Source organism: Malania oleifera, chromosome 2, assembly GCF_029873635.1.
Source record: "Malania oleifera isolate guangnan ecotype guangnan chromosome 2, ASM2987363v1, whole genome shotgun sequence".
Lineage (NCBI taxonomy): Eukaryota > Viridiplantae > Streptophyta > Magnoliopsida > Santalales > Ximeniaceae > Malania > Malania oleifera.
Genome location: NC_080418.1, coordinates 56136474 through 56152103, shown reverse-complemented (window position 1 = coordinate 56152103; position 15630 = coordinate 56136474). Strand labels below are relative to the sequence as shown.

At 33.5% G+C, this 15630-nt stretch overlaps 1 protein-coding gene across 1 annotated transcript in view; it reads left to right on the top strand.

Annotated features, from left to right (window-relative positions):
- The first annotated feature begins 14443 nt into the window (after positions 1-14443).
- Positions 14444-15630, top strand: part of LOC131149663 (peroxidase 4-like) — a 9852-nt gene continuing 8665 nt past the window's right edge. The window contains exon 1 of the mRNA XM_058100305.1: positions 14444-14501. Within this exon, the coding sequence (XP_057956288.1) occupies positions 14474-14501 (28 nt within the window). The 5' untranslated portion in view covers positions 14444-14473. The remainder of the gene's footprint in view (positions 14502-15630) is intronic.

Below are 15630 nucleotides of genomic sequence, written 5' to 3'. Positions count from 1 at the left end.
TGCTAATGAAATTTCGCTAAAATTATTCCAAAAAAAAAAAAAAAAAAAACCATGTACACCGATAATTATGAAAAAATGAATGTTAAAATATTTTTAAAAGGAGGAGTGAAAGTTTGGATTCATAAGAAATAAGGTAATGTAGGCTTTGTTCATTTAAAGAAACTTTCATTTATATATTTTTGGTCCAGTAAGCCTAAAACATTCTTTGTCGAGCTGAAATCACTGAAAATATTATAAACACTTGGCTAAGGATTTGAAAATTTGAAAAAGGCATAAGTTGAATATTTACATAACTCAGAGGGAGCATCATTTTCATAATTATTTAAATTAAATGCTCTCATCATCTCATAACGTTCATGTCCAAATGCCTAAATTAATAACAATACTACACTGAACTCAATACTATCCACTATTCTCCGCTATTTATATTCTGAATTTAATTGATACATATACTACTATCGTCAATAGTTGATTGCAACATGATTGCATGCTAGTCTAGAATGCCTGCAGCATGGCAGATGCAGTTGATGTATATTGCATGGTGGCAGTGGATATAGGTTCTCGTGCTTCTTGATCTTCTTATAAATGACCTACTTGAACTTATCAGGTGTAGGTTTTGTGGGAAAATGTCCATTTTACAGACAGTATGCAGTCGAAATTTGGTTAAAATTATTCCCAAGAAAAAGAAAACCTTGTACACCGATAATTATGATAAAATGAATGTTAATATATTTTTGAAAGGATGAGTGAAAGTTAGGAATCATAAGAAATGAGGCAATGTAGGCTTACTTCATTTAAAGAAGCATTCATTTTTATGTTTTTGGTTCGGTGAGCCTAAAGCATTCATTACCAAGCTGAAATCATTGAAAATTTTATAAACACTTGGCTAATGATTTGAAAATTTAAAAAAGGCATAAGTTGAATATATACATAACTCAGAGGGAGCATCATGTTCATAATTATTTAAATTAAATGCCCTCATCATCTCATAACGTTCGTTTCCAAATGCCTAGACGTATATCAATACTACACTGAGCTCAATACTATCCACTGTGCTCTGCTCTTTATACTCCTGAATTTAAAGGATACATGTACTACTGTTGTGAATTGTTGATTGCTACATGATTGCATGTTAGTCTAGAATGCCTCCTGCATGGCGGATGCAGTTGATGTGTATTGCATTCTGGTGGATATTGGTTCTCGTGTGCCTTGAACTTCCTATAAATGACTTATTTGAACCTATCATGTGTAGGTTTTATGGGAAAATGTCCAATTTACAAATGACATGCTCCCAAAATTTCGTTAAAATTTTTCCAAAAAAAGAAAACCATGTACACCGATAATTATGGTATAATGAATGTTAAAATATTTTTGAAAGGATAAGTGAAAGGTAGAAATCATAAGAAATGAGGCAATGTAGGCATAATTCATTTGAAGAAGAATTCATTTATATGTTTTTGGTCCGGTAAGCCTAAAGCATTCATTGTTGAGCTGAAATCATCGAAAATGTTATAAACACTTGGCTAAGCATTTGAAAATTTGAAAAACGCATAAGGTGAATATATACATAGTTCAGAGGGAGCATCATCTTCTTGATTATTTAAATTAAATGCTCTCATCATTTCATAACGTTCATGTCCAAATGCCTAGACGAATAACAATACTACACTGAACTCAATACTATCCATTGTTCTTTGCTATTTATTTTCCTAAATTTAAGGGATACTTGTACTACTGTCATGAATTTTTGATTGCTACATGATTGCATGCTACTCTAGAATTCCTCTAGCATGGCAGATGCAGTTGATGTGTATTGCATGTTGGTAGTTGGTATAAGTTTTTGTGTGCCTTGAACTTCTTATAAATGACTTATTTGAACCAATCAGGTGTAGGTTTTATAGGAAAATGTTCAACTTACAGACAGCATGCGGCCAAAATTTCATTAAAATTATTCCCAAGAAAAAGAAAACCATGTACACTGATAATTATGATAAAATGAATGTTAAAATATTTTTAAAAGGATGAGTAAAAGTTAGGAACTATAAGAAATGAGGCAATGTAGACTTAGTTCATTTAAAGAAACATTCATTTATATGTTGTTGGTTCAGTAAGCCTAAAGCATTTATTCCGAGCAGAAATCATTGAAAATATTATAAACACTTGGCTAAGGATTTGAAAATTTGAGAAAGGCATAAGTTGAATATATACATAACTGAGAGGGAGCATCATCTCCATAATTATTTAAATTAAATGCTCTCATCATCACATAACGTTTATGTCCAAATGCCTAGATGAATAAAAATACTACACTGAACTCAATACTATCCACTGTTCTCTGCTATTTATATTCTGAATTTAATGAATACATGTACTACTATCGTGAATTGTTGATTGCTACATGATTGCGTGCTAGTCTAAAATGCCTCCTACATGGTGGATGCAATTGATGTGTATTGCATGCTAGTAGTGGATATACATTCTTGTGTGGCTTGAACTTCTTATAAAATGACTTATTTGAACCTATTAGGTGCAATTTTAATGAGAAAATGTCTAATTTACAGACGGCATGCTGTAGAAATTTTGTTAAAATTATTCCCAAGAAAAAGAAAACCATGTACACCGATAATTAAGACATAATGAATGTTAAAGTATTTTTGAAAGGATGAGTGAAAGTCAGGAATCATAAGAAATGAGGCAATGTAGGCTTAGTTCATTTAAAGAAGCATTCATTTATATGTTTTTTTGTTCAATAAGCCTAAAGCATTCATTGCCGAGCCGAAATCATTCAAAATATTATAAACACTTGGCTAAGGATTTGAAAATTTGAAAAAGGCACAAGTTGAATATATACATAACTCAAAGGGAGCATCATTTTCATGATTATTTAAATTAAATGCTCTCATCATTTCGTAACGTTCATGTCCAAATGCCTTGATGAATAACAATACTACACTGAACTCAATACTATCCACTATTCTCTCCTATTTATATTCCTGAATTTAATTGATACATCTACTACTGTCGTGAATTGTTGATTGCTACATTATTGCATGCTAGTCTAGAATGCCTCCAACACGGCGGATGCAGTTGATGTGTATTGCATGCTGATAGTGGATATAGGTTCTCGTGTGCCTTGAACTTCTTATAAATGCTCATTTGAACCTATTAGGTGCAAGTTTTATGAGAAAATGTCTAATTTACGGACGGCATGCTGCGGAAATTTTGTTAAAATTATTCCTAAGAAAAAGAAAAACATGTACACCGATAATTATGATATAATAAATGTTAAAATATTTTTGAAAGCATGAGTGAAAGTTAGGAATCATAAGAAATGAGGCAATGTAGGCGTAGTTCATTTAAAGAAGCATTCATTTATATGTTTTTGGTTCGATAAGCCTAAAACATTCATTGTCGAGCCAAAATCATTGAAAATATTATAAACACTTGGTTAAGGATTTGAAAATTTGAAAAAGACATAAGTTGAATATATACATAACTCAGAGGAAGCATCATCTTCATAATTATTTAAATTAAATGCTCTCATCATCTCATAACGTTCATGTCCAAATGTCTAGATGAATAAAAATACTACACTGAACTCAATACTATCCACTGTTCTCTGCTATTTATATTCTGAATTTAATGGATATATGTATAACTGTCGTGAATTGTTCGTTGCTACATGATTGCATGCTAGTCTAAAATGCCTCTTGCATGGCGGATGCAATTGACGTGTATTGCATGCTGGTAGTGGATATAGGTTCTCGTGTGCCTTGAACTTCTTATAAATGACTTATTTGAACCTATCAGGTGCAAATTTTATGGGAAATTGTCCAATTTATAGACGATATGCTGCCGAAATTTTGTTATTCCCCAAAAAATAAGAAAACCATGTACATCAATAATTATGATAAAATTAATATTAAAATATTTTTGAAAGAATGAGTGAAAGTTAAGAATCATAAGAAATGTGGCAATGTGGGCTTAGTTCATTTAAAGAAGCATTCATTTATATGTTTTTGGTCTAGTAAGCCTAAAGCATTCATTGCCTAGCCGAAATCATTGAAAATATTATAAACACTTGGCTAAGATTGAAAATTTGAAGAAGGCATGAGTTGAATATTTACATAACTCAGCGGGAGTATCATCTTCATAATTATTTAAATTAAATGCTCTCATCATCTCATAACGGTCGTGTCCAAATGCCTAGATGAATAACAATACTACACTAAACTCAATACTATCCACTCCTCTCTGCTATTTATATTCCTGAATTTAATGGATGCATGTACTACTGTCGTGAATTGTTGATTGCTACATGATTGCATGCTAGTCTAGAATGCCTCCTACATGGCGGATGAATTTGATGTGTATTGTATACTAGTAGTGGTTATTGCTTCTCGTGTGCCTTGAACTTCTTATAAATGACTTATTTGAACCTATCAGGTGCAGGTTTTATGGGAAAATGTCTAATTTAAATACGGCATGCTACCCAAATTTCGTTAAAAGTTTCCCCAAAAAAAAAAAAAAAAACCATGAACACGGATAATTAAGATAAAATGAATTTTAAAGTAATAACGATTGGATTGACATCTCTCTCAGTCCTAATTAAAATATTGGGCAGATAAGGTCAAATTCTAAGTTGGATTCGTGTAGCAAGTGGATAGGTAAATGTAATCTGCATATATTTCAATGATTTTATTTGTATTTATTTAGTTTCACTTTTAATTGAGAGGAAAAAGTCTACTGTCATGGCAAGAGAGTGGTTGAGCAGGTGGGGTGCACTTTACTTCCTATATATATACTCTTCTCCTACCATGTATGCCAATGATTGTTACAACCTATGCATTATAACCTTACTCTTGTTAGACCTATATGTTACAAAAGATTTGAGTCATTCTAAGCATTTTCTGTGCAATGAAATTACTAGCAATTTTTATATATATGTTATTTTGTATGTATATAAATATAAAGATGCACGCATGGATTATCATTTTATCCTAAATTATGAGTAACTTATTCTTTCATTTCCTTTCATTTTTATCAATTTTCTTCAAAACATTTAAAAAATGCTTCCATCTAAAGGAGGAGCATGTAATGAAACATGACTCATATTTTAGGTCCTCTCCTATTTTAAGTCATACGCACATTTTCCCTTCTATTCAACTTATCTTATTTCTCAAAAAACTGTTTTATTTTTTAGGATGGCAAACTGATTAAGAAGAATACAAATTGAATAATTAATCAATGAAAATTTTAAAGACGTAATTAAAACCTGCTCGTAAGCACCTAAGCTTATCAAAAGGGCAACAGAGGATTCAAATATTAGATATAAATTTATTTAATTGGAGAGTATGGTAGAAGGGCAGACTAACCTCATGTCCTGAAAAAGTAATCAACTACTTGAAAGGTCTTAAACACCATCATAGTAAAAAATTATAAAATAATTTTCATGACTAAACCTTATTAGCAAAGACTTTACCTAATTAGCAAAGACTTTAAACACTATCACAAAAAAAAAATTGATAAAACAACCTCCATAACTAAAGGTGTCTCGATCTTAAGATAATAATTACATGCATGGTTAATGAACATTATCAAATTCTCGGTTGTTAATTCAACTGCTTTGGCATTTTCTATTATTGGTGTTCTCTTCAGTTTTTTCTGTTGATTTGTTGGCTGCTCACTGTTTCATTGCCTTGTTGGTTTCCTTTTTTGGGTTTTCCTGCACTTTTGTATCCTTAGGCCTCTGTCTTGAGCTTTTTTTATTAATAAATTCACTTGGTTTTACCTTTCAAAAAATTAAAGGTAATTACACATAATATATATAAGTAGTTGTAAGTATAGTTGTGTGTGTGTCTTCTCATGGTTATTCAAAGACCTTTTCATCCCTTCGACTTTATAGGCTACCTTTCAAGTGTGCAACTCAAAGGAAATATGTGAACTCAATGTTTAGCTTTAGATACTAACATTGTTTTTTTCATTATTGTTATTATTACCGTACAAATTATGTAATATGCATTATAATGAAATTTTTGCGAATTTGTTATATCATATAATTATTTGTCCTGATTATACTAAATGCCAGCTCTCCTCCATTTGTATACTAAATTTTTTTTTTAATGACTCTTAATTTGTAGGATTCATGGCTGTCATAATATCAGCACGATACCATGCATGCATGCACTACAGTCGTCATATGCAACTTTTGACTATTTCTTTGTAATTTGTATTGTTATTTGAACAAATAGAGTTTTTGTATTTTAATTTGAATTTGTACTAGTTTTTGTATTTGAATTTTGAATATTTTGAAATAATTTTTGTTATCTGAACATATGTTATTTCTTTATTTTAATTGAATTTGTATTTAAATTCAAAATTTTCAATGATTTACGAATTTCGTAGTAATTATGGTTTTAGTTTATGTATTTGAAAATGTAATTACAGATTTTTATATAAGAATTGATGATTAAAACAAAGTAGTATTAAAGGTTTTTTAATTTTTCTATTTATTAGTGAAGGATTCAAATTCGTCACTAATACCCTATTATTAGTGACGAATTTGACTCCTTCACTAATGTCAGGGTATTAGTGACGAATTTCTAATTCATCACTAATAGTATGGTATTAGTGATGCATTTGAATCCTTCACTAATGTCAGGGTATTAGTGACGAATTTCTAATTCATCACTAATAGTATGGTATAAGTGACGCATTTGAATCCTTCACTAATGTCAGGGTATTAGTGATGAATTTTAATTCTTCACTAAAAGTATGGTATTAGTGATGAATCTGAATCCTTCGCAAATACCCTACTTTTAGTGACGAATTTCTAATTCTTCTCTAATACCCTACTAGTAGTGACAAATTAGAAATTCGTCACTGATACCCTACTATTAGTGACTTTGAGTTAAGCCTTTCTAGACTTTATAGTGACGGTATTAGGGTTTAGTGACGGTTATGATCTGTCACTAATACTCCCTTATTAGTGACGAATTCGTCACTAAAAGTTAGTAGTAACGATACATATAGCAACTATTTTACAACTATTGCTAATACTCATAAATTCGTCACTAATTGTATTACCGACGAATTTATGAGTAGTGACGGATTTGATCTGTCCTCAATACTTTGATTTTTTGTAGTGACCAATCACATGCTCTTTCAATGCCACATTTCAATTTCCAGCCATGGTAGTTGATGGTTGGAAGTCATTTGTAGTTATTTTCAAATTTGAATTCGAAATTTAAATTTGAAAAAGATTTTTCCTCCACTCCCAAAAGGTCTATAAAATGATCCCTTGGGGAAGAATTTAATTCAAGTTAAAGTAAGAGCAAGGTGCATGAGAAAAAGGATTTGTAAGAAGGAAATTATCAAGAGGAGAAGGGAAGGAAACTTTGATACTTGATATTACTCAAGTGGGAATTAAGGGAAGACATCCTTCATTATGAAGCCTTTAATGGTCAACAAAAGGATATTGCATTCACTAGTCAGTACCTATCCCTTCTTCTAATGTATTTTTCTTGCATCTTCCATGAATAATATGCCATGATCCTTAGAAGCATGTTCTAGGATTTGCACTCATTCTCTTTCATTTATCTCACACTTATGTGATATTTTTTATATAGCTTCAGGAGTTTTCTTCTTCTTATTTTAGATGTGTAACGGTATGCATGAAGAAAAGTTACAAAAATGACACGAAATTTTACAATTTTAGTGCAAATGGTTGATTGGCTTGCGCTGATTTGAAAAAGTAGCCAATGAGGTTACACGCAATCAATCGACCCTTTGGAATTTTACTAATTGGTCAACCACCAAATCCCAACATGTGGCTTACGATGATGTTGCAAGGGTTTTGTGATATTTCCATAAAATAAAAAAATTAATTTTTCATAAGATTAAACATGATCGATCATGTGGCTTTTAGGTGTTCTCCCAATTTTTATAACTGGGATTTCAATTCTTGTTTGTGGTTTTCATTCCAAAAAACTATAATATATGCAAGTTTTTACAGAATGAGAATCATTTGATGATGATCACCCATGAAGCGGTTAAGGGTGGAAAAAATGATTTTTTTTTACTACAAACTTTTTTTTTCAATATTTGTCTTATAAATAATCACTGGAAAACTTATTTCTTAATCAAGAATATATGTTTTTTCAATCAAGGTTTCAAAATATAATCAAGGATTTCAAATGTTTTTCAAAAATGATCTTGTAAAATGATAATCCAAATGATTGTTTTTTAATTTCGTTTTTTAAAATTATTTTCAAATTACTACTAACGGGTTAATTCCTCTTTAGAGGTTATGTAGGCAATCTACTTGGTAGATTCAGCCATAACAAACAAAAACTCGAATCTCGTTGCATCACTTATTTGTTTGGAGTGCTTTATACATAGTTATGCATGTTTTATGTGTTATTTGCTTGGTTTTGATTTGACATCAAAGTTGTAGGACTTGTCATGAGGTTTAGACCTCTATAATAAGTACTATGAATGTGCTTTCAAAAGAGATAATAGTTACGAGTTTTCAAAAATAAACCATTTTCACTACAAAAAATTAGGTTATTAGTGACAGTTCAAAACCGTTACTAATAATAAAAAAACCGTCACTAATATTATTAGTGACGGTTTGATAAGCATTAGTGACGATTTGAAATTAGTTGTCCATATCTACGATTACTAATACTTATTAGTGATGAATATATAAACCATCATCACTAAAAGTCCAGTATTAGTAACATGTTTAAGTGACGATTCTATAACCATCACTACTATTACCCTATTAGTGATAGTCCACAAAACCCTCACTAATATTACTCTTTTAGTGACGGTCATCAAAAGCATCACTAAGATTTTGCCTTTAGTGAAGAATTTGAGCCAAGAAAATGTTGGGTCTATAGTGACGGTGTAAGTCTTTTAGTGACGGTTTAAAAACCGTCGCTAATACTTATCTTGCAATTAGTAGTGGCAGTATTCAAACCATCACTAATACTTGAAATTATTATTATTATTTTTTTGAAAATTCCTGTAAAGCTTGGTAATTACATTTAGCATACATAAAATTAAACCAGAAATCATAAATTATTCAAAATTCAAATACAAATTATTCAAATTTCAAATACATATATAAAAATACAAATTGAAATTAAAAAATAAAAAAATATATCTATTCAAATAACAAGGAATACAAAATAATCAAAAGTTGCACGCATCCGATTTGACTATAGTCCCTATCATTGTGTGTAGTGTTTGTGATAGCCGCAAACCCTACAAAATAATAATTATACAAGAAATTATTATACAATGTTTGAATATATATGTATATACTATATTAACAATGATTTGACAGCAAAATGATCAAACATTCGGATATAGTGTAAAAAAATGATACAATTGTAAATAACTTAGTTTGAATAGTTTGAAATTCACCCCCACTCGATTTGGACCTTGTATGCCGGAATTGGTAAGCAAAGTTCTTAAAAAGAACTATGTTTAATTACTAAGTTTATTTGGTATTCAAACTTTCCTTCTAAGTGGGGAAAAAGCTCCTGGTGAGTAGTTTCTAAGCACTGTCAGCTCCAGCATATCCAGGTCAATGTTATGGACTTGTCGGACTAACCGCATTCAGTTGGATCTTGTATGCCTTAATTGGACACCTTTGTGGCAAAACCGTGAAGTAAGGTTTCTATGTTTGTATTCCAACTTTACTTCTAAGTGGGGGGAAAAGCGCGTGGGGAGGATTTTTTTTAGCACCATCAGATCTGATATGTCCATGTCAATGGGATGGATGTGTTAGGACTGACGACACTTTGGTTGGGACCCTCGTATGCCCAAATTGGATACTTGGGTGCAAAACCATGACCAAAATTATTATGCTTGTATTCTAGCTTCGCTTCTAAGTGGGGAAAGAGCTTATAAGGAGGAGTTTTTGGGCACCATTGGATCCAATACATATAGGTCAATGTGATGGACGTGTCAAGACTGATCACACTCAGTTTGGACCTCATATGACAACTTGGACACCTGCGTGCTTAAAATGAACGAAGTTTTAAGTTTGTTTGTATTCTAATTTCTGCTTCTAAGTAGAGAAAAAGCTTGCAGGGAGGAATTTTTGGGCACTGTCAAGTCCGACATGTCCAATTCGATGTGACGGATGGTGTCAGGACTGATCACACTCGATTTGGACCTGTATGCCCGAATTGGACACCTGAGTGCTTAAATTGAACTAGTTTACTTACTAAGTTAGTTTGTATTCTCACGTTGCTTGTAAGTGGGGGAAAAAAAGCTCCTAGCAAGGATTTATTAGGCACCATCAGGTTCGGCATGTCTTGGTCAATGTGATGGACGTGTTAGGATAGACCCGCGTGTAGTTTGGACCTTGCATGCCCGAATTGGACACCCAGGTGCGAAACCGTGAACTAAGGTTACTAATGTGGTATTCTAACTAACTTCGCTACTACGTGAAAGAAAAGCTCACAGAGAGGAGTTTTGGGGACACTGTCAAATCCAACACTTCCAATTTGATGTGATAGACATCTCAAGACTCACCTAACTCAGTTTGGACCTCGTTGTGCCCCAATTGGAACACTTGATGATTAAATTCAAGCTAAGTGTACTAAAGTTTTTCCTCTAAGAGCATAATTTTCAATGTGGCAAAGAATTTTTGGGCACCGTAATGCCTAACTTGAACCCCCTGAGTGCTTAAAATGAATAAGTTACTATGTTTTTTGTTATTCTAACTTTGCTTATTAAGTGGGGAAAAAGGAGGGAGAAAAACAGCTCTGGAAAAAAGCTCCTGGAGAGGAGTTTTTAGGCACCATCAACTCTACACATCCAGTTCGTCATGACGACTTGTCAGGATTGAACCCAACTCAATTGAACCTCAAATGCCCATTTTGGAACTTGTTTTGTCAGCGTCATTCGTTCAAACTTGGGAACTAAATAGCTCATTTTACATAGGTTTAGAGATACCGCTGGTAATTTTCTTAATAGTATGGTTTGGTGGAGTTGGTTTGTGGCGAAATACGCGTTATTTCCATTTTTGCAGCTTAATAAACTCAATTTTTGATTGTTTGTAGGTCATATGGTTCAAATTTGGGACACCATTACCTCAATAGAGCACCGCTTTAGTTCCCAATAGGTCTTTTTTATTATGATTGCTACTGTGGAATACAACATATAGTAGGGTGGTTGGTGGGCTATAAGGGGTGTAGTTATGTTTGGGGTAAAAAAAAAATTTGTCATATTTTACATTGTGGGCACCATTGAAACCCCAAATTTTTTTATTTGGTTTTGTATGTATCATAAAATTTTCAAACGTAGGATGATGATGGTACAGCTAAAGTTGACACCAATATTAGGTTCCCACGCATCATTTTTATTACTGGTACGCTATGGTAGTAGTGGTCATGGTTGCGCAAAAATATGCAGTATGTCCACGTTTTGGGCACCTGCATCGCCAAGGTTGATTGACTGTTTTTGTATTGTTGTATCTAACGATACAAGCAATGAGAGAACTGGTGGTTTTGATGTAAGAACACTATCCCACAGTTAATTTTACACTTACCAACACCACAGGTGGTTGGTTTATGACATAAAAAACACATATTCCACATTTTTGGGCAAACCCTTAAAACCCACTGTTTGGACTTGGTGTCGATAGGTCCAATTACTAATTCAATACTTAGGAACCGAGCAGCTCATTTGACGTTGATTTTCGTTCCGGACATGTAAGTTACTTAAATTTGTCGGTGGCAATAGTAGTTTGTGACAAAAACAAGTATATTTTCGACATGTGGTTGGGTCATCGTAAACGCCATTTGTTTGACTTGTTTTCTAGGTCATCACGATTACAAACATTGGAATCGTTGGCAAATTGTGCAAGTTTAATCTGGGGTCTTTTTACTTTGAGTATGGTGGAACTGGTTACGTAGGTGGTTTGATTATTCTCATTCGATTGCATTGCTCTTAAGTAGTTGGTTTGTAACGTGAACAAGCATAATCCTTTTTGAATGAAAAGCCACAGTGAACATCAAAATAAACACACTGTCTTACGACTCTAGCATTTAAATACAGGTAATACACAACTATAAATCATAAATTGAGACAAACAAAAATAAAAAATAGTTTACATAGTAATGTCTTTACAGTCACTTACAGGTTTGTTAATTTGGTTTAAATGTATAAAAGGAGCCATTGACATCATCTAGACGAGATTGGTCTCACCTATTCCCATCTATGCTTTCCAGGTCATCACTTAAGTCGCATATGCATTCAAAAAACGGGACACCTTCTAGTTTCAGTGCTGATTCTCCACCTTCTTCATGTTACCTACATCCGATAGAACCATCTACTCCTTTTAAGACTCAGCTACGCGATTACTCGGTCAAGCTGCATAAGGGCCGCACTCAAAGAAGAGAAGATGTTGGGGTGATAGTTGTATTCACTCCTAAGCCATTTCAAGCGGCCCCTATGTGGTCCCCAAGCACTTGAGTAAAGTCTATGTATCCATATCAATTGGCTAACTCCCTCTAGAACTAATGTTGTCCTCAGCTCAACCATCCTCGACCATTTAAGTCATGAAAATAGTAGAATGAAGAAAATACAAAATGCACCTGACTGGTTGTGAATAAAATAATGAATCTAAATAATATATATTTCTTAGATGTTTTGCATTTGTGTCAACTTGGCAAGCCTCCTCTGATGGCCATGCTGATGTGTTCTCTGTATTAAGATACCGACCTGAATAAAGCTCGCAATAACTGGGGACAAATTAGCATTATCATCGAAATATCATTAAAATATGAATGTAAATAGGTGTAAACAAAACTAACGGTTGGTGCATTTATTGCTCAAATAGTTATATGAAATACATTTCGATTGCGCATATGAATAATTTCACCCTAGTAACAACTGGCAAAGATCAATCTACAAGATTGCTATGGGTTCACAAAAAATTTTTCTTGTACAAAAATAAGGAATACAAACGTAAACAGGATTGCATGAGTTTTCATTAGCCACCTAGTGTAGTTAGTATGATAAAAATGAGATATATAATAATACAGACTATCATACTTGATTGTAGGTAAGGGTCCAGCTAGAAATGGCGACACTTCACCACCCTAATACTATGGAGTGATTATCGCAGTCAAAACTATCGTAAGGGCAGAGTGAACTTAACCCAAACTTCGTTTTAGAATTGTAATAAATGTCTAAAAATTGTCCACTATTTTAATAAAGTGACAAAATTATCATTCTTGAACTGTTATGGCTTGTATTTATTAAATTTTGCGTAATTTTTTTGCCAGCAAGGAAAATCTGGAAACAAAACCAACACCTTTCATATTTTGGGCACAACTTTTCGTCTGAGCTCGATTAGACGATTCAAAATTTCTGGAGAAAGAGGACAGGGATTATCGACAACTTTCGTATTTGAGTTTGTGAGAAACGGGCTCCAAGACAGAAGAGTCTATTGCGATGAACAGAAGAGACAAATAAAATGAGAGGAAAATATGTAAAAAGTATATGTTTGTGCAATGGAATATGATGTGACCCGGACAGCATGGCGGGTCGGGTTGGCTAATCGGGAGGGTTACGGGCAATATTTATTCCACTCTTATAAACGTGCCTCCGGCACCCTTTCACCATTATCCTTTTTCCTTCGTCTTTTTTCTCTTCTTTTCTTTAGTTTTTTTTTTTGTATTTTCAATTCTACTTTTGTTTTCTCTTTTCCTATGATCCGATTTGTGTATCTCATTTATTCCTCCTTCCTCTTCTCCCTTCATAAGTTCCTTTCCTTCTCTTGTCTCTCTATTTTTTTTCTCCACCTCTCTTCCAGTCTCTGTCCCTCGTTACCACCTTCTCTTCCCCCTGGTTTCTTCCTCTCACCTCCTGTCTCAGCAGTTTCCACTCTCGTTACCATCCAAAGCAGATCTGACTACAGCCCAAGCCAGCATTCTTCTCCACAGCAAACTGTTCTAGCCAACACCACTAGGTCCACAGCTCTCGCTGTTCATATGGCTACGCCACAGCAAGGCCAGAAGCAGCCAACCCCTTCTGGCCAACCTTCCTCAATCTTTGCGAAGAGGACCCGAGAGCAACTGCAATACCAGCCCTTGAACAGTCCAGCTCCTTCGCAGGGAAGAAGCAAGAATCCTCCGCAGCCACCGACCTAAAGAGCTCCAGCAGAGCCTTCCAGCAGCTTCTCGGGCCACCAGTGTATGCTGTAGCAGAGCGACCCACAAAATCAAAGCAGCACTGGCCAGCCCCTCACCATCCTCAGCAGTCCCAAAGCACAGCAGCTTTAACCAACAAAGATTTGAGCATAGAACCACCTGAGGAATCTAATCTGTGTGTCCACACCGTCAAAATCAGCTGCAACTCTCTTTGTTCTTTATCTCTCCTCTCTCTCTCTCCCCTAGCTTCTCTCTCTTCTCTCTCTCCTCTCTCCCCTCTCTCTCTCACTTTACTTATGATCATTTTATTAGTATTAATGTTTGAGGCATGAATTACTTGGGTCTTGAATTTATTTTAGACTTTGATTGTTGTTCTAGACTTTTCATTAAAGTACGAATTTTCATTGGGATATTTAATTTAGGGAGTTTTATTTTTCTTACAGTATTTTATTACCTATTTTACTTATTTTATTTTCTTTTAATTGAGTATGTGTAGGATCGGGTAATGCTCGATTTAGTTACCTTAATTTGTGAAGTCCATTCAAGTCTTAAATAAAACAATTAAAAAAAGGAGAAAGGTGTTTATGTGATTCGTTAGAATTTAGATCTTTGGTTAATGTTTGTTCCTTCGGTTTGAGTGTATTGGGCTCGTATTAAAAGTTCAGTTTTTAGTCTGCATTTAAATTGATTTGGTTCGTAATTTTTTAGTTTCATATAAAAGATTTTGTATTTTTTTATTCGCGTGTTGTCAGAGTCACTGTGTGTGTTTGATGGTGTTCCATTGCATGTTTATGTTTAATTGATATGTGTCGTAAGCACTTTTAATAAGGCATGTTTATGGTATCTCCTAAGTAGATTATATTTTCCATACTTGTTTTTTTGTTATTTAGTGAAGTTAGTTTTAAGGTTTTAAAAATTCACGGGCCATTTAATTCTAGAAAGAAAAAATTAACTAACCTTGTACAACTTCCTAAATCTGAACAGAGTTCATTGATGTGCTATTTTTATGTTTTGATGTGTTTGCGAACGTAAAATCTAAGTTAAAAGCATTCCATGAGAAGACGACTAGCCCTTTGGCTTAATTACTTACATGACGTAATTTATACTTGAGATAGCTTTTCGAAGCTGCTATTTTTCGAGTGAGTCAAGTTTTAGGTATTGCCGTTGGTTACCTCGGCGGAATGTCTTTTGAGTCTTAGTATTGGATTTTAATTTTTTTTTTTTTTTTTTTGTTTATTTTTTTTTTTTTTTTGGTTTTTTCCCGTCATTTTTGTAGTTTATGAAAAAGAAAAAAATAGAAAACAAAAACAGAAAAAATTCTGAGTTTTGAAAATGTCTTGCACCTGAACCTGCGACTATAATGGATTTTTGGCAACGTGATCTGCCACTACATCCTCTCCACGTGTTTTGCCTTTGTTATTGACCGAGCGTAATTTGACATGAGGAGTGGATT